Source organism: Geotrypetes seraphini, chromosome 5, assembly GCF_902459505.1.
Source record: "Geotrypetes seraphini chromosome 5, aGeoSer1.1, whole genome shotgun sequence".
Classification (NCBI taxonomy): Eukaryota; Metazoa; Chordata; class Amphibia; order Gymnophiona; family Dermophiidae; genus Geotrypetes; species Geotrypetes seraphini.
This window is the reverse complement of record NC_047088.1, coordinates 105482235-105506723: the sequence shown is the minus strand read 5'-3', so window position 1 is coordinate 105506723 and position 24489 is coordinate 105482235. Positions and strand designations below refer to the sequence as shown.

General features: G+C 45.6%; 1 protein-coding gene across 6 annotated transcripts in view; it reads right to left on the bottom strand.

The window, feature by feature from the left end:
- Positions 1-24489, bottom strand: part of STK36 (serine/threonine kinase 36) — a 393543-nt gene that overhangs the window by 105141 nt on the left and 263913 nt on the right. For all 6 annotated transcript variants that reach the window (XM_033944781.1, XM_033944780.1, XM_033944785.1 and 3 more), the window contains one exon: positions 20252-20312. In XM_033944781.1, the coding sequence (XP_033800672.1) occupies positions 20252-20312 (61 nt within the window). The remainder of the gene's footprint in view (positions 1-20251; positions 20313-24489) is intronic.

Sequence of the window (24489 nt, the reverse complement as noted above, 5' to 3'; positions counted from 1 at the left end):
CCAGAATGGCACAGCTCACTGATGGGTAATAGCTTACCATGACCAGCAGGTGGAGACTGAGACAAAACTTTGGCTGTTATACTAATAGCTGTGCTTCCCTCCAGTCTAATCAGTCTGCCGAATAGCCAAGCAGAACTAAGAAGTGCAAATTATAACAGTAACACTACTAACAGGAATAACAACCAACATAGAGCCATACTTTTGGAAACTGCATAGAAGAACGGTCCCCACAGTTCGACAGCTACACCAGCTGAGCCAAAGCCATTGTTCTTTAGATCTCCCTGACCCTATATAAATACTAGAACCCGCAGTAAAAACACACTCTTCACACGAATCCTGTATGAACAGACAGACAGGCAGGGTGGGGACTGTACTGGTCTGGAGAGTCTAAAAGAAAGAAATTTAGCAGGTAAGAACCTAATTTCTCCTTCTTTAGCATCTCTCCAGACCAGTACAGTTCAATGATGGAATGTACCAAAGTAGTATCCATCATGGGTGGGAATCCTGAATGCCGCCTCAGAACACGCTCAATGAACACCACGTCCCGATGTGTCTGGATATCCATAGAGTAGTGCTGCACAAATGAATGCAGAGAAGACCAAACCACGGCCTTACAGATATCCACTGGAGGCATCAGAGAAGACTCAGTCCAAGAAGCTGCCTGACCCCGAGTGGAACGAGCCTTGAGAAAATCCAGAACAAGCTTCTTCTGAAGAAGATAGGCGGAAGCAATAGTCTCTTTGATCCAGCGTGCAATAGGAACCTTGGAAGTGCAGTCTCCCTTATGAGGACCCGCTAAGAGGACAACATAAGAACATAAGATTTGCCGCTGCAGGGTCAGACCAGTGGTCCATCATGCGCTATTTGAGTCTAGCCTTACTTGCGTATGTTCTGTTCCAGTAGGAACTTATCCAACCTTGTCTTGAATCCCTGAAGGGTGCTTTCTCCTATAACAGCCTCCAGGAGAGTGTTCCAGACCTCCACCACTCTCTGGGTGAAGAAGAGCTTCCTTACGTTTGTACGGAATCTTTGCCTTCCCCTAATTTTAGCAAGTGCCCTCTCGTTCTCTTCACCTTGGAGAGGGTGAACAATCTCTCTGTCTCTACCAAGTCAATTCCCTTCAATATCTTGAATGTTTATCATGTCCCCTCTCAGTCTTCTCTTTTCAAAGGAGAAGAGGCCCAGTTTCTCTAGCCTCTTGTTGTACGGCAACTCCTCCAGCCCCTTAACCATTTTTGTCGCTCTTCTCTGGACCCTTTCGAGTAGTACTATGTCCTTTTTCATGTACGGCGACCAGTGTTGGACGCAGTATTCCAGGTGGGGGCGTACCATGGCCTGGTATAACAGCATGATAACCTTTTCAGATCTGTTCATGATCCCCTTCTTAATCATTCCTAGTATTCTGTTCGCCCTTTTCGCCGCTGCCGCACATTGCACCGACGGTTTCACTGACTTGCCTACAAGTGCTCCCAAGTCTTTTTCCTAGAGGCTCTCTACGAGTAAAGCACCGGACATCCTGTATTTGTGAATATGATTTTGGTTATCGACATGCATCACCTTGAACTTTATTTGCCATTTTGCGGTCCATTCCTCGAGCATATTTATGTCTCTTTGTAGGTCCTCGCAATCATTCTGTGCCCTCACTACTCTGAATAACTTTGTATCATCTGCAAATTTAATCACCTCACTCGTCATAACAATTTCTAAGTCATTTATAAATATGTTGAAGTGCACATGTCCGAGCACTGAACCCTGTGGCACTCAACTCGTGATGCTTTTCCAGTCTGAGTATTGTCCATTCACCCCCACTCTCTGTTTCCTATCCGCCAACCAGTTTTTAAGCCATGTGAGTATATCACCCTCGATTCCATGGCTCGCAATTTTTTGAAGTAGGCGTTCATGCGGAACTTTGTCGAACGCCTTCTGAAAATCTAGATATACGATGTCGACCGGGTCATCCTTTACTCCTTTGAAGAAGTGCAGTAAGTTTGTCAAGCAAGATCTTCCTTTGCTAAAGCAGTGCTTGCTGGTCCTCAGCAGTCTGTGTCCGTCGAGGTAATCGATGATGCGGTCCTTGATCAGCGCCTCTACCATCTTTCCCGTTACCGAAGTCAGACTCACTGGTCTGTAGTTTCCCGGATCTCCCTTCGAACCTTTCTTGAAGATCGGTGTAACATTCGCCACTTTCCAGTCTTCCGGAATCTTTCCTTATTTGATCGACAAATTTGCTATTAGTTGGAGCAGTTCAGTTATAACCCCTTTCAGTTCCTTGATAACCCTCGGGTGGTTGCCGTCCGGTCTCAGGGATTTATCATTTTTAATCCTATCAATCGATCTGCATACCTCCTCTAGACTGACTGTCATCCCTGTCAGTTTCCCGTCTTCATTTTCTGTGTATAGCCTGTCGGCTTCCAGTATATTGGATATATCCTCTTCGGTAAATACAGATACAAAAAATGTATTCAGTTTGAGCTCCTTTAGTACTCCCTTTATTCCCGGTCATCTAACGGCTCCACCGCTTCCTTTGTGGGCTGTTTCCCCTTAATATATTGAAAGAAAGGCTTAAAGTTTTTGGCCTCCTTGACTATTTTTTCTTCGTGGTCTTTTTTGGCCATTCTTACCACCTTATGGCACTTGCTTTGATGTTGTTTCTGCTTTTTCCAGTTTTCTTCCATTTTTGTCCTTTTCCATTCCTTAAACAAAGTCTTCTTTTTTTTTTTTAAATTTATTTATTTATTATTTTCAACTTAAATTTCAAGTATTTCACTTGTACAGAAAGCAAGAATAGGATAGATATCAAATACAAAGCAATATAAATCTTAAATTAAACAAATATACTATTTATGCTCAAGTCCACAATTAGGATCCAAGAATTATTGAAAATTGGCGAAATTATCTAAAAAGAAAATTGTAAAAGAAATTGAGAACTATAGCACTGAGATGAGGTCACAATATCCTAAATATAGGGCTCAAAGATTGTTAACATTCAGGCGAGACATAGCCACAAAGTTTGTCAATTGTGATGGTTCAAAAAACACATATTTAAGAGTACGGTGATATACAATACATTTACACGGATGTCTCAAATAAAAAGTTGCTCCCAAAGATAAAACCCCAGGTTTCAATAGAAGAAATTCACGGCGACGCCTTTGCGTCTCCCGTGCCAAATCTGGGAACATTTGTATTTTATAACCAAGAAAGCTTTTTTGTCTATTTTTAAAGAAAAGTTTTAACAACCATGTTTTATCAATTGGCAAAGCTAAAGTAATAATCATGGTGGCTGGTGATGCTAAATCCTTCTCAGATGTTTCTAAGATCTGCGATATATTTGGAAGTTCTTGATCTGAGGGTTTTTCTTTTAGTTGTTGATTTTGTTCTTTATCAGGCAAATAATAAACCCGTGAAAATGGTGGTAATGAATCTTCGGGTATCTCTAAGTTCTCTACTAGATATCTCTTTAGCATTTCTCTAGGTGTTACTAACTCGAGTCTTGGAAAGTTAATTAACCTTAAGTTATTACTGCGTGAATTGTTCTCGAGCATTTCAGTCTTCTTCCTTAGATTAATATTATCTTTAACTAAAGCCTCTTGAACTTGTTTCAATGATACAATTTCTTTTTCCATTTTTTGAACAGATAAATTAGAAATATTCGTTTCTTTCCTTAAATCCTTCAATTCTTTATCATGTTCCTTAATTTTCCCTTCAATTTGTTGGAGTGTAGGAGTAATTTTTTTAACAAAACCAGCCAATAAGTCCCAGATAGAGTCTAAAGTCACTTCTGCAGGTTTAATCAGTTCAATTGAGGTTTGTGTAGGTGTAGAGTGCTCACCGTTCTGAAGTCCTTCGGGGGGTGTCTTCAGCCCTTCCCCCTCATGTTGAGATGATATTCCCCCAGGTACCTCCATAGGGGCCCTGGAAAAGTGGGCCCCAGTCTCCAAGCTCTCCAGTAACTCTTCCCTTGCCTCTGGAGAGGAGAAAACCAATGAATCCGGGGTTTCCCCGCCCCTGGGAGAGCTGGTCGTCTGGGGTTGCGGGGGCGGTGCCCTAACGTCGGGGCTCAGTGTAGTGTCGGGCCCAGGAACATCCACGTTGGTTTCGCCTCCCTGTGTTGTCAGCGGGCCGCCATCCGACGTCACTGCGACCTCCTGCATGCGCCGCAGTAAATCCTGAATATTCCCGAGACCCGGGGCTCCAGGACGCCGCGAGGCAGAAGCGGCACTCCGGCCCCGTCTCTTCGGCATCGCGGTAAGTAATTACCGTTAAGAAAATTGAAAGAAGCACAGTCCTGGGACACGCAGCTCAGCGCGTCCTGTCTCAGATCGCCATCTTGGCCTTTGTTGTTCGAATGTTCTAAACAAAGTCTTCTTGTCTCTGATCGCTTCCTTTACCGCTACAGTGAGCCATGCCCATTCCTTGTTTTTCTTCCTCTTGGAACCCTTGTTGATATGTGGTATATATAAATTTTGCGCCTCTGTGATTGTGTCCTTAAAAAGGGACCAAGCTTGCTCTAGCATATTTACAGTGCTTATCCTCTTCTTAACCTTCTTCCTCACCATGACACTCATCCCTCCGTAGTTCCCTTTGTGGAAGTTCAGTGCCGTGGCCATCATTCTGGACTTTTTTGTTCCTGTGTTTAGGTTGAAGTGTCGGTCCTCGTAGTCCATTTAGAACTAAGTCTAGAATTGCATTTCCTCTTGCATTTTCCATAACAAGTTGTTCCAAAAAGCAACTGCCTACAGCATCCAGGAACTTGGTCTCTCTACTGCAGCTGGAGATGCCCAGGTTCCAATCTATCACCAGATAATTGAAGTCACCCATGATAACTGCGTTGCCTCCCTTGCATTCATGTTTATTCTCGTTTGTCATTTCTTCATCAGTCTCTTCGGACTGCCCTGAGGGTTGGTGGTAGATGCCAATCCTTGTATCCATTCCTAGTATTTTGGCCCATAAAGACCTTATTGTTTGTTTCTGGTCTGTTCTCTCTGGTAGACTCATTTCCCTCTTTTATGTATAGGGCAATACCCCCACCTTTCTGTCCTACTCTGTCTCTGTGGTATAGCTTGTATCCCGGTAGTACAGTGTCCCACACGTTGTCCTCGTTAGAGAGCTGCACGGGAACATGGACGATGGGAATCTCGCGGGACCCGCAGGGATCCCGCGGGTTCCCCCTTTGGATCACGGTGATCCCGTGGGGATGCTCCCTAGGGTCACGGGGATCCCGTGGGGACGCCCCCTAAGGTCGCGGGAATCCCATGGGGATGCCCCTTGTGTTCTCGGGGATCCTGCGGGGTTCAATGCGATGCTCATCTGACTTTCCTACCTGCCCTGCTCCGAGGTTCCTCTTCCATTTCCTGCCTGCCTTGCTGCAGCACACATAGCAAATCGGAAGTCTTCCCCGATGTCAGCGCTGACGTCGGAGGGAGGGCTTAAGCAAAGCCCTCCCTTCCTCTGACGTCAGCGCTGACATCGGGAAGACTTCCGGTCGGCTGTGTGCGGCAGGGCAGGTAGGGAAAAGGCAGTGGCGTACCAAGGGGGGTGGCGGTCCTCCCCGGGTGCAGCCATGGGGGAGAGTGTGCACAGCCGGTCAGGTCCCCTTACCTTTGTGGCGCTTCCCCCGACCAACCGACAACAGGCCCGGCCGACAAACCTCCCTGCCCTGTAGCCGTGAATCTAAATTACCTTCTTACAGCAGCTTCAATACTCCAGTTGCTGTAAGAAGGTAATTTAGATTCGCGGCTACAGGGCAGGGAGGTTTGTCGGACCGGGCCTGTTCTGTTGTCAGTCGGGTGGGGAAGCTCCACAAAGGTAAGGGGCAGAGAGGGAGAAAGGGAGGAAAGGTGGAGTGGAGAAGAAAAGACGCTTAAGGGAAATGGGTAAAACTGAGGGGGGAGAAGAACGCTGAAAGCACTGGGGAAGACAAAGGGGTGGAGAAGGATGCTGAAAGGACATGGGGAAGACGGGAGGGGGGAGAAGGATGCTGAAAGCACATGGGGAAGACAGAGGGGTGAGAAGGACGCTGAAAGCACATGGGGAAGACAAAGGGGTGGAGAAGGACACTGAAAGGACTTGGGGAAGATGGGGGGGAAAGGACGCTGAAAGGACATGGGGAAAACAGGGGGGGGAGAAGGACGCTGAAAGGACATGGGGAAGACAGAGGGGGAGAAGGACACTGAAAGCATATGTGGAAGACAGATGGAGGGAGAAGGATGCTGACAGGACATGGGGAAGACAGGGGGGAGAAGGACACTGAAAGCACATGTGGAAGGCAGAGGGGGGAGAAGGATGCTGACAGGACATGGGGAAGATGGGGGGGAGAAGGACGCTGAAAGGAAATGGGGAAGAGAGAGTGGGGAGAAGACGCTGGCAGGGAAGAAGACAGAGATGCCAGACTATGGGGGGAGTGGAGGGAAGAAGATGGGTGCCAGACCAATTTGGAAGGGGGGAGAAAGGGAGAGGCACAGTAACAGAGCAAATGGAAGACGCAGAGAGAAGAGAGACAGTGGATGGAAGGAATTGAATGAGAATATGAGGAAAGCAGAAACCAGGCAACAAAGGTAGGAAAAAAATTCTTTATTTTTTTTTGCTTCAGGATAAAGTAGTATATTAGTTGAACATAAGAACATAAGCAATGCCTCTGCTGGGTCAGACCTGAGGTCCATCATGCCCAGCAGTCCGCTCACGCGGCGGCCCAACAGGTCCAGGACCTGTGCAGTAATTGTGTTGAGTTGTGTTGATAAAAATTTATAATCATTAGAGGCTCTGGCAGAAACCCGTTTACAAAGTATGTATTCTTCCCAATTAATATTTCCAAATTAATAAAGTCTTTTTGCTTATTTGTAAATGGGTTTCTACCACAGCTTTTAATTCAGTAGCATTATTAACTAAAATAACTATTTCTGAAGTTTATAGGGATGGGCAGGGACGTAGGGGATTCCTCGCGGGAACGTAGGGGATTCCTCGCGGGGACGGGTGGGGACGGAGGGATTCCTCGTGGGGACGGGTAGGAGTCCTCACGGGGACAGATGGGATTTTGGCGGGGACAGGTGGGATTTCTGTCCCCGCGCAACTCTCTAGTCCTCGTTCCACCATGTTTCCGTGATGCCGATGATGTCTAGGTCATCTTTTTGTGCTATAGCCTCCAAATCCCCCATTTTATTTTGTAGGCTCCTTGCATTTGTGTACATATACTTAAGTTTGCGGCTTGTTATTTTCTTGCACTTTCTACCTTCTTCGCTTCTGTCCCTTTCGATCCGCCAGGATTTCTATCTTGCCTATGATCCCGTGAGTCTTCCCTGCGATCTTCTTGCACGGAACTCCTAGATCTTCTGAACATAAGAGCGAAGGACCCGACAGACATCTAACTGCTTCTGTTCCGAAGAGCCCTCCTGGCTACCTAAGATTGGGAGGACCACGGACTGGTTGACATGAAAAGGCGAGACCACCTTCAGCAGAAAGGAAAGAACAGGCCATAGCACCACCTGCTCCCTAGAAAACTCAAGGGAGGCCTACAAGAAAAAGCCTGCAGCTCAGAAACGCGTCTCGCAGAAGTAATGGCCACCAGGAAAACCGCCTTGAGAGTAAGGTCCAACAAGCAGGAACCCAGGGGCTCAAAGGGAGGGTGCACTAGCACGGATTGAGATCCCAGGCCGGAACCAAAGGTCGCACTGGAGACCAAAGTAATTTAGCTGCCCTTAAAAAGCGAACCACGTCCAGAAAAGAAGTTAAACGATTACCCTGCAGCAAAACGCAAAATGCAAACAAAGTTGCAAGCTGAACCCGGAGAGAAGACCAGGCCATCTTGCAATAACTCCAAGATGTGAGGTAGAGAGGCATGAAGGCACATGCGTAGCACACCACTCATCAAAAATATGCCAAACCGACTGATTTTTGGTATAAAAAAATGGGAACATATAACCCCCTACTACCACAAACTTCACTGGCTGCCCCTGGAAGCAAAAGTACTGTTCAAATTTGCCTGTCTATGTTTCAAAACCATTCAAGATTTGGCCCCCATTTATCCGGTTTCCCACTTCAACTTGGACTGTTCCACCAGGCCTACTCACAGGGTACACGTTTAGCCACCCAACATTAAAGGCCTGCCGATTCAAGAGATATCTGGGCAGAACTCTTGCCTTCCAGGCAGGCCAACAGAATGGTTGGCTGGATAACATCATTAAGCATGCCTCATCCTATCTTAACTTTAGAAAACTAGTTAAAACAAACCTGTTCAACCGATTTGTAACCAAGAACTCTTAATGCCTTACCATGTACGCTTCCTACATTTACGCGATGCCTCTACTCTGTGTCTATCACTCTGACTTACTCCCACTCAACTTGTATCCGCCCTCTCCACTTGTACTTGATGATATCACTGTAATTATTCTTTGCTGATTGTCCAGCTCTTCTTGTTGTAAACCGCCTTGAAATACCATGGCTTTGGCGGTATATAAGAATAAAATAATTATTATAAGCCTGAGAAGTGAAAAGCCTCCAGGATCCCAAGAGAGTGGAGATCACTTTATCTGAATAACCTTTCTTACCTAGGTGTTCCCTCTCAAGAGCCAAGCTATAAGACAAAAGGGACCGGATTGAACATTGGAATGGGGCCCTGAGTCAGAAGGTTGGGTGAGAGGGGCAGTGGAAGAGGATTTGCCACGAAAAGATGAACCAGATCCACGTACCACTGGCACCTGAGCTAGTCCGGAGCCACCAGGATCACTTGGCCAGGGTGCCAAGCAATGCGAAGAAGGACTTTGCCCACCATCGACCATGAAGGAAACACGTACAGGAGGTCTGCCATCAGCCAAGGCTGTACCAGAGCATCCAGCCCCTCGGCCTGAACATCCCTGTGCCGACTGAAGAACCATGGTGCTTTGGCGTTGACATTTGTGCTATGTGGGAAGCCAAGATGTCCCGAAGATGAGTCTCTGCCCACACCATGAGCAGAGCAGCCTCCTGCGGCACCAAACAACTCCTGGTTCCTCCCTGACGAGTGACATAAGCCACCGCTGTGGCACTGCCCGAGAGAACCCAAACAGACTTGCCTGTCAACATCAGGAACATTAGCAACGCCAGCTGGATGGCTCTGGTCTCCAAAACATTGATCGACCAAGATGTCTCCTCCGGAGACCAGCTGTCCTGAGCCGAGTGACCGAGAACCTGAGCTCTCCAACTAAGGCGACTGGTGTCCGTGAGAAGCTCAGTCCACTGGGGCTGAACCAGATACACTCCTTGCACCAGAATGAAAGACTGTAACCACCAACGGAGACTGTGAAGAACTAACCCCCGAAGAGGAACGGAAGAGTCCAACTTGTGCACCTGGGGCGACCACCACTGAAGCAGAGCATGCTGAAGTGGGTGCATGTGAGCCTGGGCCCACTGAACCTCGTCCAAGGAAGCCACCATCGACCCCAAGACCTGAAGAAAAATCTGTGGCCAAGGACACCGGGAAGCCATCAGAAGGCAAATCTGCAACTGTAACTTGACCACTTGGGCCTCTGGCAAGAAGACCTTCCCCAAGCTGGGGTCGAAGAGAACCCCAAAGTACTCCAGGCGCTGAGACTGAGCCAACTTGCTCTTGGACAGGTTGACTACCCATCCCAGCGACTGCAGGAACTCCATAACCCAAGCCATAACTTGGGAGCTCTCCTGAAATGACTTTGCTCAGATCAACCAGTTGTCCAGATAGGGGTGAACCAGAATACCCTCCTTGCGCAATGCCGCCACCACAACCACCATAATCTTGGTGAATGTCCGGGAAGTAAATGGAGTACTTGCTGGCGTCACACTCCTGCGGAGGCACTAGCACTACTGCTTTGAGATCTAGCAATTTTTGAAGTGTCTGGCAAAAGGCCCACTTCTTCCATGCCGCTTGACAAGGAGAAGTGAGAAAGTGATCTGTCATGGAATGGGAAAACTTGAGAGCATAACCATCCTGAAATACCTCTAGGACCCACTGTTCTATTGTGATCTCGGCCCACCCCTGGTAAAAATCTCACAACCGAGCACCCACCGGAACCAAGGGAGGCACTGGCAAAGAGTCATTGGGCGGGATGGACGGTGGGGGCACCAGTGGATGAATCACATCTTCCCCAACGGACCTCTCGAAAGGACTGCATGCACTGAAAGAAATGGCCCTGGGGAGACCTAGAGGCAGGAAAAGCAGCAGTCCCTTAACCAGGGCGAAATCTGTGGAAATCATGCAAATTCCTCCGAGCAATGCCACCCAGCGCAGGCAGGCAGGCTTGGTCTTCAGGAAGACGGTGCACCTTAGAGCCTGTTAAAGTCTGAACCAACTTGTCCAAATCCTTTCCAAACTAAAAAGACCCCCCCAAAGGGAAATTTTGTCAGGTTAGCTTTAGATGCCACATCTGCCGACCAAGCCCGGAGCCACAAGGTATGATGAGTGGCCACCCTGAGAGCCATAGACTTGGCCGCCTGCAACAGATCATACATGGCATCAGAAAAAAGAAGCACACAGCTCAATTTTAGCTACTTCCTGTTCCACCAAGGTCCAGTCATCAGACTCATGGTCAAGGACACGCTCGGCCCACAGAAACAAGTCCAAGCTACCAGTCCGCCACACATCACCGCCTGAACAACAAGGGCAGTGACACGAAAATTCTGCTATGCTCCTCAGAGTCCCTCAAGGCTGAGCTGACCCCAACGGGCACTGTATTCCGCTTCATGATGTCCAAGACCATCGCAACCACCACCGGCGACCTCAAGGTATCTCTTTTCCCCTCTAGAGCGCACAAAATGAAAAGGCACCTCTGACGCTTTCCACTGCGCAAGCACAATATCCCGAATAGCACAGTTACTTACCATACTCTACATACCTAGATAAATTTAACATACTTAGCGACTTTCAATCAGGCTTTCGCACAGACCACAGCACGGAAACCATCTCAGCTTCCCTTCTCGACCACCTCCACACGCTCTTCAGTCAGGGCTCAAGTGCCTTAATCATACAACTTGACCTGAGCAGCGCTTTTGACCTGGTAGACCACACCATTCTCCTTGAATGCCTGGCTCACATCGGCATCTCAGACCAGGTCCTTAACTGGTTTCAGGGGTTCCTAAGAAATAGATCCTACAAAGTATGCAAGAACAACTCTTTCTCTTACAGCTGGGACAACACCTGCGGGGTCCCGCAGGGCTCCCCCCTATCCCCCACCCTATTCAATATCTACCTGGCCTCCCTAGGCAACCTTCTTCATAACCTCGAGCTCAAATTCTTCATTTATGCAGACGACATCACAATATCCATCCCACTAACCAACTTTTCACAAGAAATACTCGACCACACTACAAACATTCTCAACCAGATCGAACTCTGGATGCTAGCATTCAGGCTGAAACTAAACCCCGATAAATCTAAATTCTTCCTAGCCACCCCCAATGACAAAATCAAAGAAACTACAATTCAACTGAAAGGAATGACCTTCCCCCTCGAACCAACCATAAAAATCCTGGGAGTCACGCTGGACAAAAATCTTTCCTTAGAAAATCACACCGACCTCGTCATCAGGAAAAGCTTCTCTGCACTTTGGAAACTTCGCACCATAAAAAAATACTTCAATGACACTTCCTTCCGCCTTCTTGTACAATCCTCCATCCTCAGCATTCTAGATTATTGCAACATCATATACCTTAACGCCACGAAGAAAACAACCAGGAGACTAAAAATAATCCAGAATACCGCCGTGCGCCTCATCTTTGGCCTAAAGAAATGGGAACACGTCTCCCCATTCTACCACCAACTCCACTGGCTGCCTTTCGAGTCTAGAGTCCTTTACAAATTCGCATGCTTCTGTTACAGGGCTGTAAACGGTTCCTCGCCAAGCTACATCAACCCTCACTTCAACCTCTACCGCACCAACAAGAAATCCCGTCGTATTCAGTTGTTCGCCTTCCCCTCACCCAAACTTTGTCACTTCAAAAGATTCCTTGACAGAACTTTCGCCTTCCAAGCAGCTAAGCTGAACCCATGGCTAGCACAAATGATACTAGAGGCCCCCACTTACCTCGGGTTCAGAAAATCACTTAAAACTTACCTATTCAGCAAACAAGACCCGAATTGTTCCCCCCCCTGACAATAACTCCCCCCCTCCCCAACCCGGCCCCCTCATGAGGCCTTCCCCCTTTTTCCCCACTTTCCTCATCCTCTGTCTAGTTCAAATAAAGCTGATAAATAATTGAAATTCTGTTACTCTGTAATTCTAATAACAAATCTGTAATTCTGACAAATAATTGTAAATCTGCCTGTCTATGCAGCCCCTAATCTAACTCGATGTAAACCGCCTTGAACTCGCATGGGTATGGCGGTATATAAGAATAAACTATTATTATTATTATTATTATTATAACAGTTGTTATCCAGGGACAGCAGGCAGCTATTCTCACAAGTGGGTGACGTGATCCAACGGAGTACCGATGCGGATGCCTCACAAGCAGTCTTGCTTGAAGAAACTCGAAGTTTCGAGTCGTCCGTACCGCGCATGCGCAAGTGCCTTCCCTCCCAGCGTAGGGCGCGTCTCCTCAGTTCAGATAGCCAGCAGAGAACCCAACCCAGGGGAGGTGGGTGGGATGTGAGAATAGCTGCCTGCTGTCCCTGGATAGCAAATGTTATGGTAAGTAACTGTGCTTTATCCCAGGACAAGCAGGCAGGTATTCTCACAAGTGGGTGACCTCCAAGCTAACCAAAGTGGGATGGTGGGAGAGTTGGCAACTTAGGAGAATAAATTTTGCAATACTGTTTGGCCAAACTGACCATCCCGTCTGGAGAAAGTATCCAGACAATAATGAGAAGTGAAGGTATGAACCGAGAACCAAGTGGCAGCTTTGCAAATCTCAATCGGTGTTGATCTGAGGAAAGCAACAGAGGCTGCCACTGCTCTGACCTTATGGGCTGTAACTTTACTGTGAAGGGGCAATCCAGCCTGGGCATAGCAGAAAGAGATGCAAGCTGCCATCCAGTTGGAGATGGTACGCTTAGAGATAGGATGTCCCAACCTGTTCAGATCAAAGGAGACAAAAAGTTGAGGAGCAGTTCTGTGCGGTTTGGTGCGTTCCAAATAGAAAGCCAAAGCACGTTTACAGTCCAGAGTATGAAGAGCTGATTCTCCAGGATGAGAATGAGGCTTTGGAAAGAACAATGGATTGAAGAACAATGGTTGAGATGAAATTCCGAGACAACTTTAGGAAGGAACTTCGGATGAGTGCGAAGAACCACCTTGTCATGATGGAACACTGTAAAAGGTGGATCCGCAACCAATGCCTGGAGCTCACTGACTCGACGAGCATAAGTGAGGCCAATGAGAAACACCACTTTCCAAGTGAGATACTTCAGATGAGCCTTGTCAATTGGTTCAAATGGAGGTTTCATAAGCTGAGAAAGAACAATATTGAGGTCCCAAACCACTGGAGGCGGTTTGAGAGGAGGATTGACATGGAAAAGTCCTTTCATGAATCTGGAAACCACTGGATGAGCAGAGAGAGGTTTCCCTTGAAGAGGCTGAAGGAAAGCAGCAATTGCACTAAGGTGGACTCGTATTGAAGTAGACTTGAGGCCAGAATGAGAAAGGTGCAAAAGATAGTCCAAAACTGAAGATAAGGAGGAGTGATGAGGCTCCTGATGATGAGAAAAACACCAAATAGAAAATCTAGTCCATTTGTGGTGATAGCATTGTCTAGTAGCAGGCTTCCGTGAAGCTTCCAAAACATCCCTCACAGCTTGAGAAAACTGGAGAGGAGCTATGTTGAGAGGAACCAAGCTGTCAGGTGTAGAGACTGCAAGTTGGGAAGAAGCAGAGATCTCTGATGCTGTGTAAGCAGCGAGGGAAAAACTGGTAGAAGGTAAGGCTCCCTGCTGCTGAGTTGAAGTAGAAGGGAGTACCAAGGTTGTCTGGGCCACCAAGGAGCAATCAGAATCATGATGGCATGGTTGGACTTCAGCTTGACTAGAGTCTTTTCAATGAGAGGAAATGGAGGAAATGCATATAGAAAGAGATTCGTCCAGTCCAGAAGACAAGCATTGAGACCATTGAAAATCGCCCTGAGTTCCAGGAGATTGATGTGGCACTGGCAATCTGTACGGTCCAATAGCCTTGAGTGCGGAGACCATCCAGATGAGCCCCCCAAGCGTAAGTCGAAGAGTCGGACGTGAGAACCTTCTGATGGGGGGGCGTGTGAAACAATAAGCCTCTGGATAGATTGGAAGAAAGCATCCACCAGCGAAGAGACTGTGTCAGAGCAGGAGTGACCTAGATGTGTCGTGACAGAGGGTCAGAAACCTGCGTCCATTTTGATGCCAGGGTCCACTGAGGAATTCTGAGGTGAAGTCTGGCAAAAGGAGTCACGTGTGCTGTAGAGGCCATGTAGCCCAGAAGAACTATCATGTGTCTCGCCGAGATGGACAGATGAGAGAACACCGAATGACAAGGTGGAGAAGAGCTTCCAGACGCTGCTGAGGGAGGAACGCTCTGAATTGGATAGTATCCAAAACAGCTCCGATGAATGGAAGAGTCTGAGAAGGGTGAAGATGGGATTTTGGAAAGTTGATCTCGAATCCCAGACTCTGCAGGAAGCAGATAGTCCGCTGGGTCGCCAGGACGACTCCCTGAGACATGGAATCCTTGATGAGCCAGTCATCCAGGTAGGGAAACACCTGAAGACCATGGTTCCTGAGCGCTGCGGCCACCACCACCAGGCACTTGGTGAAGACTATGGGTGACGAGGCCAGGCCGAAAGGGAGAACCCTGTACTGAAAGTGCAGATTTCCCACCCGAAATCTGAGGCACTGACGGGAGGCCGGATGGATGGGATTGTGAGTGTAGGCCTCCTTGAGATCCAGAGAGCATAACCAGTCGTCCTGCTCGAGGATGGGATACAGAGATGCCAGGGTCAGCATGCGAAACTTTTCTTTGACCAGAAACTTGTTGAGCACCCTGAGATCCAAAATAGGACACAGATCGCCCGTCTTCTTTGTAACAAGGAAGTACCGGGAGTAAAAATCCTTGTTGTGCTGAGCCAAAGGAACTGGCTCGATAGCTCGGAGCTGCAACAAAGCCTGAGCTCCTGAAGAAGAAGGGCGGTCTGGGCAGAGGTGGAAGGATACTCTCTTGGAGGATGTTCTGGAGGAACTTTATTGAAATTGAAGAGTATCCCTCCATTACGATGGAAAAGACCCAGAGGTCGGTGGTAATAGTCGTCCATCGATGGTAAAAATGATGGAGACAACCTCCGATAGGGGGAAAAACGGGGAAGGGCAGAACGACTGACGTTATGCTCTCCAGAAGACAGTCAAAAAGGCTGAGGAGCCTTGAGCACAGCAGGTGGTTGAGGCTTCTGCTGCTTCTTTGGATGCTGCCTCTTGACAGGCTGACGAGTGGCAGGAGCCTGTTTTGGTGGAAAACGCCGTTGGTAAATCAGAGGCGGGCGTGAAGGACGAGGAGGAACAGGCTTAGGCTTAAGACGGAGAATAGACTGGAAAGACTTCTCGTGGTCCGAAAGCTTCTTGGTTGCTGCCTCTATGGACTCATCAAAGAGGTCAGTGCCAGCACAAGAGACATTAGCCAGCTGGTCCTGTAGATTGGGGTCCATGTCGATGGTCCTGAGCCACACCAGGCGTCGCATGGCCACCGAGCAAGAAGTAGCCCAAGCAGACAGCTCAAAGGCATCATATGAGGACTGAAGCAATTGTAGCCGAAGTTGGGACAATGAGGCCAGAACTTCCAGGAATTCAAAATGTGCCCGAGGATCCAAGTAGGCCATGAACTTGGGGAGGATGGACAGAAAAAATTCGAAATATGTAATGAAATGAAAATTATAGTTGAGGACTCTGGAGGTCATCAAGAAGTTCTGGTAAATTCGATGACCAAATATGTCCATTATCTTGCCCTCCCTGCCCAGTGGAACAGTGGCATATACTTGAGAAGGGTGAGACCGCTTCAACGAAGATTCCACTAGAAGGGATTGATGGGATAGTTGAGCACCATCAAACTCCTTATGATGAATTGTTCGGTATCTGGAATCCAATTTCCCCGGAACAGCTGGGATGGAATAGGGGGTTTCCAGACAGCGAACAAAGGTCTGATCCAGGAGCTTATGAAGAGGAAGTTTGAGGGATTCAGCAGGAGGTTAACATAGAAACATAGAAATAGACGGCAGATAAGGGCCACGGCCCATCTAGTCTGCCCACCCCAATGACCCTCCCCTACCTTTCTCTGTGAATAGATCCCACGTGTCTATCCCATTTGGCCTTAAAATCAGGCATGCTGCTGGCCTCAATAACCTGAAGTGGAAGACTATTCCAGCGAACAACCACCCTTTCAGTGAAAAATAATTTCCTGGTGTCCCCGTGCAGTTTCCCGCCTCTGATTTTCCATGGATACCCCCTTGTTGCCGCGGGACCCTTGAAAAAGAAGATATCTTCTTCCACCTCGATGCGGCCCGTGAGATACTTGAATGTCTCGATCATGTCACCCCTCTCTCTGCGTTCTTCGAGTGAGTACAGCTGCAACTTATCCAGCCGTTCCTCGTACGGGAGATCCTTGAGTCCTGAGACTATCCGGGTGGCCATTCTCTGGACCGACTCGTTTCAGCACATCCTTACGGTAATGCGGCCTCCAGAATTGCACACAGTATTCCAGGTGGGGCCTCACCATGGATCTATACAATGGCATAATGACTTCAGGCTTACGGAGGTTGAGGGAGATGCATGGTCTCGAGGTACTCCTTGGAAAATTTGGACCCAGTGTCTAGTTGAATGTCCAAATCAGCTGCCATCTGACGCAAAAAGGAAGAAAAAGACAGCTGGTCTGCCAAAGCTGGGCCTCGAGAAAAGTAAGAACTGAGGAGACGCGCCCTATGCTGGGCAGGAAGGCACTCACGCATGCGTGGTGCGGGCGACTCGAAACTTCGAGTTTCTTCAAGCAAGACTGCTTGTGAGGCGTCCGATTCGTGGCTCCGTTGGATCACGTGACCCACTTGTGAGAATACCCGCCTGCTTGTCCTGGGATAAATCCAAATTACATTACATTACATTAGTGATTTCTATTCCGCCATTACCTTGCAGTTCAAGGCGGATTACATAAGAGTTATCAGGAAATTACAAGATATATAGGTGGGTTACATAAGAATTGTCGAGAACTTAAGGTGATATATGTTGGGTAATTTGAAACATTTTAGATTTGATAAGGGTAGATAGTGTGGTAGGTGGAGCTTGGGAAGGAACTGGTCGTGTTAAATAGGTTTTATGTATTTTTTGAAGAGTAGGGTTTATTTTCTTTTTTGAAAGTTTTGTAGTCTGTGGTCGAAGACAGATGCATAGGAAAAGAGTGGGATGCAGAGTGGATCCCCGAAGAAGAGGGTCAACCACATGCTCCTTCACGTATTTCTCGAAACGCAACACCGAGGAGACCTGAAGAATAAGCTCCGGGAGCTCTTTCTGCTGAAAGATGCGCATCTGCCAGCTGATGGAACAGAAAAACCAATGCCAGCGGCATCCGTCCCCCTGAGAGGATTCTGGAGGTCTCCCAAAGGGTCCAGATCCTCAACAAGAGAAAACTGCTCCCCATTGAAAAAATCATCGTCCCAAGAGACCCTTGGCCGCTTGGATGAGAGAGGAGGAGACAGGGACGAAACTGGCGCTGAAGGGGGCCGAACCGGAGTGGACACACAGGGAAACATCTCCCGATACCCCCGGCTGCCTGAAGATAAGCCTTACACAAGGCTAAAACAAAATCAGGGGAAAAACCCCCTGGCGACCCAAAGGGACTCGCTGCCAAAGTAGAGGACCCAGCAGAAACCTGCCCTTGTCTCTCCAATACAGGGGGAAGGTCACCTGAGGCTGCAGACAAAATGTAGGCGCTTCCAGCCAAAATCAGAGCAAAGCCCACCAAAAAACATGCCCTCGAGGCCTGTAGCAAGCAAGCTGGCACCAGCAGTGAGGGAGTTCCCTGACTGTCGGTAGCTGGGGGAATCCCTGTGTGGGCTGCGAGGGAAGCCCGGGATGCCCTGTCAGCTGCTGGCGTGCAAGGCACTTGCAAAGGGGATCCCTGGACGCTGGCACCCAAAGCTGACGAGGATTCCCCTTTAAGGCGGCAGGTACACCGCAAGCTCAGGTCGTCTGCATCGACCTTGCGTCTAGAGCACAATGAGCACTTTTTCCCTTTAAAAGTGCTCATTGCACAATACACGACCTAGCTAAGGGAAAAAGTGCTGGTTAGCAATAACAATGAACCGAAGGCTCCCTTCAGATTGGCACTGCCTCAGGATTTTTTTTTTCTGTCAGAACAGACTCCACTGGCTCCCTAAGCTATATGCCTTGCCGGTATCAGTGGTAGAGACACCTCTAGAAAAATATTTGGGGAGGTGGAGGAAATAGGAGGGAGGAACTCAACTTGTGACCCATCGAGTGTGACACCCCCGAGGTCGGAGGGACCCCCAAAAGGATCCCTTAATCTCTATCTAGCACCAAACAGGGACATGAAGGCCACTAAACAACTTCCAACAGGCCTACACTAACCATTTTCAGGGAAGACTGGCACAGCTTACCACACCTGCTTGGAGACTGAACAGAATGGTTAGACTAGAGGGAAGCACAGCTATTAGTATGGTCTAGAGAGCTGCACGGGAACGGGGATGACGGGAATCCCGCGGGACCCATGGGGATCCGGCCGGTTCCCCCTTTGGGTCACGGGGATCCTGTGGGGACGCCCCCTAGGGTCGCGGGGATCCCGTGGGGACGCCTCCAAGGGTCGCGGGGGTTCCTGCGGGGTTGGATGGCACTCGAGCCGCGAGGCTAGTCTCTTTCTCCTTACCTGCCCTGCCGCAGCACACAGCCGAATGGAAGTCTTCCCGATGTCAGCGCTGACGTCAGAGAGAGGGCTTAAGCAAAGCCCTCCCTTAAGCAAACCTTCCCTTCCTCCAACGTCAGCGCTGACATTGGGAAGACTTCCGGTCGGCTGTGTGCGGCAGGGCAGGTAGGGAGAAGGCAATGGCGTACCAAAAGGGGGGTGGGGCGGTCCGCCTCGGTTGCAGCCATGGGGGGGGGGGAGTGTGCACAGCCAGTCAGGTCCCCTTACCTTTGTGGCGCTTCCCCCGACCGACCGACAACAGGCCCGGCCGACAAACCTCCCTGCCCTGTAGCCGCGAATCTAAATTACCTTCTTACAGCAGCTTCAATATTCCAGCTGCTGTAAGAAGGTAATTTAAGTTTGCGGCTACAGGGCAGGGAGGTTTGTCGGACCGGGCCTGTTCTGTTGTCGGTCGGGTGGGGAAGCGTCACAAAGGTAAGGGGCAGGGAGGGAAAAAGGGAGGAAAGGTGGATTGGAGAAGAAAAGAAGCTTAAGGGAAATGGGTAAAACTGAGGGAGGAGAAGGTCACTGAAAGCATCGGGGAAGACAAAGGGGTGGAGAAGGACGTTAAAAGGACATGGGGAAGACGGGGGGGGGGAGAAGGACGCTGAAAGCACATGGGGAAGACAGAGGGAGAGAAGGACACTGAAAGGACATGGCGAAGAGAGAGTGGGGAGAAGACGCTGGCAGGGAAGAAGACAGAGATGCCAGACTATGGGGGGAGCAGAGGGAAGAAGATGGGTGCCAAACCAATTTGGGAGGGGGGAGAAAGGGAGAGGCACAGTAACAGAGCAAATGGAAGACGCAGAGAGAAGAGAGACAGTGGATGGAAGGAATTGAATGAGAACATGAGGAAAGCAGAAACCAGGCAACAAAGGTAGGAAAAAAATTCTTTTTTTTTTTTTGCTTTAGGATAAAGTAGTATATTAGTTGTGTTGATAAAAATGAATAAACATTAGAGGCTCTGGTAGAAACCCATTTACAAAGTATGTATTCTTCCCAATTAATATTTCCCAATTAATAAAGTCTTTTTGCTTATTTTTAAATGGGTTTCTACCAGATCCTTTAATTCAGTAGCATAATTAATTGAAATAACTATTTCTGTAGTTTATAGGGATGGGCGGGGACGTAGGGGATTCCTCGCGGCGACGGGCGGGGATGGAGGGGATTCCTCACGGGGATGGGTGGGGACGGAGGGATTCCTCGCTGGGACGGATCGGAGTCCTCACGGGACGGGTGGGATTTCTGTCCCTGCGCAACTCTCTAGTATGGTCTCAGTCTCCTCCTGCTGGTCATGATGAGCTATTACCCATCAGTGAACTGTACCGGTCTGGAGAGATGCTAAAGATTAAGTATTTATTTCATTAGATAGAACAGACAAATTAACTCACCACGATATTGACTGTTAAGTTGGTGAAGAGAGACATCACGGTAGAAACTGCTAGCTCTAGCCTTTGAAAGAGACAAAGCAAGAATGAATGTACCAGTCTTGAAGTTCACAGATCTTATGCTTCCATCTGAAAAGATCTGCTGTACATTAATCCTCCCTACTTCTTTTTTTAAAAATTCTTTATTCATTTTTTCATCTTACTCAAGTGTATAACCAATAAAACATTTGAAATTGAATACATCACTTGAATTTCTTTCTATTATAACAATTAAATACCTAAAGTTTACTCCCTTCCCTCCCACCCTTCCCAACACTAATTTGATCAAATACAACATCTATATAGAAATATTCTTTTCTATTAATTTAAACTTTTAGTAATATTGATACCCCCCTCAACTCCATATGTACAAATGTACTATCCACGGAAAATGGTAGCTATTCATTGCAATAATTTGTCAATGGCCCCCATATATTTTAAAATTTATCATAATTTCCTTTTTGTATAGCTATTGTTCTTTCCATTTTATAAGTGTGACAAAACGAATTCCACCATAAATTATAATTAAGTCTACTCTAATTTTTCCAATTACTTGTGATATGCTGTATGGCGACTCCTGTCATAATCAATAAAAGTTTATTATTATTTGATGAAATTTGGTTCTTTGTTCTTACTGACATACCAAATAGAATCATATCATACAATAGTGCCACATGATTCATTAATAAACAATTTATTTGATCCCATATTGAGTTCCAAAAGGCTAAGACAAAGGGACAATAATATAATAAATGATCTAGAGTCCTTGCTTCAAGATTACAATGCCAACATCTATTAGATTTAGAGCTATTTAATGTTTGTAATTAAACTGGGGTCCAAAATGCTCTATGCAAAAAACAAACAAACAAGTTTGTCTCATAGATGCGGACATTGTAGATCTCATCCTCCAAGACCAAATTCGTGGCCATTGATATGCAGAAATTTGATGCTTAATCTCAATGCTCCAAATATCCCTAAGACCAGTTTTAGGCTTTATGTTTACAGATTTATTTATCAATTTATACCACTGTGCGGCCTGGTGTCCCAGAAAGTCTGCCTGAAAGCATAAAAATTCCAAACTATATTGCATATTAAGACTTTTCCATTCAGGGAACCCTACCTGAATGGCCTGCTTCAGTTGCAACCATCTAAAACTTTGTGATTTATTAAGACCATATTTATGTTGCAACTGTGAAAAATCAAGCAGTTTACCATTTGAAATAACATCATCTAAAATCCGTATACCTGCTATCATCCAATCCTTCCAGATGACCTTAAATCCGCCAATTTTGGAGTTTAGCCATATAGTTTGATTTGTAGATTTATGGATTGGAATATCTGTTAAATTACTAACATAACATAAGGTTTTCCATGTATCTGATAACATACATAACCGCAGAGGAAACATGAGTCGCCATTCCAACCACAACCAGTCTGGAGTATTAACAGTGAGCTCTGGAAGGACCCAATACTTACCCTGGCGCAGAATATAGGCTTGATGATATCTATAAAAATTGGGAAAATTTACCCCACCTTCTGTAACTGCTTTTTGTAAAGATACTAAAGCGATTCTAGGAGTTTTACCCAGCCAAACAAATTTTGTAAGAATACGATTTAATTTTTTATAAAAGGACCCCTGAAAAAAAACTGATATCATACCCATTTGATAACAAACCACAAGCAATATCAACATTTTGTAGTTTGAACTCTCCTCCACCAAGAAAGATGTAGAGGATTCCATTGCTCGCACATTTCTGTTACCTTCTTTAATAAAAAGTTTTCGTTTTCTTTCATTATATCATCTAGTGTATTGTTAAATCCAAATAACTAAATATTTGAATCCATCTTCCTTCCATACAAAGGAGAATGAGTCAAACAAGCCCTTTGTACAATGCACATTAAGTGGAAGAATTTCTGATTTGCTCCAATTTATCTTATATCCTGAAAATTTTCCAAATTTCTCAATCAATTCAAGTAAGCATGGATTGGTTATTTCTGGATTTCTCAAATGAAGCAATATATCATCAGCATATGCAGAGACTTTGTATTCCCGATCTGAATAAGGAATACCATGTATCTCCTTTACTTGCTGAATAGCCAATAACAAGGGTTCCAAAACAATATCAAAAAGCAAAGGAGATAGGGGACAACCTTATCTAACCCCCCTTTGCAAGTTAAAACATTCTGATAAATTATTATTTATATATAATCTTGCAGCAGGGGAGCTATACAATGTTTGAATCATTTGTATAAATCCTGAACCTATATCAAACCAATCTAATGCTTGATACATGAAGGTCCATTCCACTTGATCAAAGGCTTTCTCTGCATCCAAAGACACAGAGAAAGCCGGATCATTCATGGCTTTTGTTAAATTTAACATGTGAAAAGCCAATCTGGTATTATTAGATGAATGTCTCTTAGCAACAAATCCAGTTTGGTGCATATCAATAATAAAAGGGAAAGCTTTAGCTAATCGTAAAGTCAATGTTTTAGCTAAAAGTTTTCCATTTACATTGATTAGCGAGATAGGCCTGTAGTTTGAAACCAAAGTGGAATCTCTGTTTGGCTTTGGCAAAACTATTGTTAATGATTCTGTAATGCAACCCTTAATTAGTTGAGACTGATATAAATTTAGTAAATGAGGTAATAGGGTAATTTGAAATGATTTATAAAATTCTACCGTAAAACCATCACCACCTGGAGCGGATCCAACTCTAAGAGACTTCAACGCTGTTTCTAATTCTTTTAATGATATAGACTCTTCTAAACTTTGTTTTATATGATCAGAACCTTCGGCCCATCAATTAGATTCAAAAATTCTAAACCATTTTTTTCTCTATCCTCATAAGGCTCAGAAGAATATAGGTCTTTATAAAAATTTAGAAATTGACTTAAAATACTTCCAATTTGAGTATGTATCTCTCCTTTCTCATCCTTTATTGCAATAATTTTTGTTCTTTTCTTCGCTTTAAGATAATTTGCCAATAATCTTCCCGCCTTATTTGAGCTTCCATAATATAGAGTTTGCTGGAAAAACAAATCTTTCCTTACCAATTTTGAAGATATCTCATTATATTTACCTTTTGCTTTTAATATAGCCTGTAAGGTACTTTGCTCCTACTTATCAATTAATTTAGCTTCCAAACGTTTAATTTCTTTTTCTAAATTAGAAAATTGTTTTTTAAGTTGTTTTCTAATATATGCCGAATATGAAATAATATTACCTCTCATGGAAGCCTTAAATGCATTCCATAATGTTTCTATGGTAATATCTTCTGAAGTGTTAATTTGAAAAAATTAATTCATTTTTAATTTAAATTCTTCAAGAAAATTTAAATCCGCAATCAATGTATTATCAAATCTCCATACAGACCTGCTATAGTCCTGCTCATCAAACTTAAATTCAATCCATATACCACCATGATCAGAAAAAATTATAGGATCTATGGAGTCTTTTGTCACTTGTTGTACTATTTGATTTGAGACAAATATATAATCTATTCTTGAAAAGGATTTATGAACTTGTGAGCAAAAAAAAAATTCCCGATCATCAAAATGAAGTATCTTTCAAATTACAAGATTGCACCAAATTATCTAATCCTAATGACTTCATAATTTTACTTGGTTTTTTATCCATTAATGGATGCATAACAGCATTAAAATCTCCAGCCACTACTAAATTAGAAGCAGCCAGTGGAAGTATTAATTGTTGTAACTTTTTTAAAAATTCAATTTGTTATCAGATGGGAATGTTACTAGTGTTTTTTAAGGGGTCCTTTTATAAAAAATTAAACAGTATTCTTATAAAATTTCTTTGGCTGGGCAAAACTCCTAGAATTGCTTTAGTATCTTTACAAAACCAATTGCGGAGGGTGGGGTAAATTTTCCAAACTTCTATAGGCCTATATTTTACGCCAGGGTATGTATTGGGTCCTCCCAGAGCTCATTGATAATACCCCAGATTGGTTATGGTTGGAATGGCGACTCATGTTTCCTCTACGTTTATGTCATGTTCTTAGTATTAAAATGCCTAATTTATATAAAGATAACAAAATATTTATGGACACATGGAAAACCCTAAGATATGTCAGCAATTTAACACCTATTCCAATCTATAAATCAACAAATCAAACTATATGGTTAAACTCCAAGATCCAAATTGGCGGATCTAAAATCATCTGTAACATTGGTTGATAGCA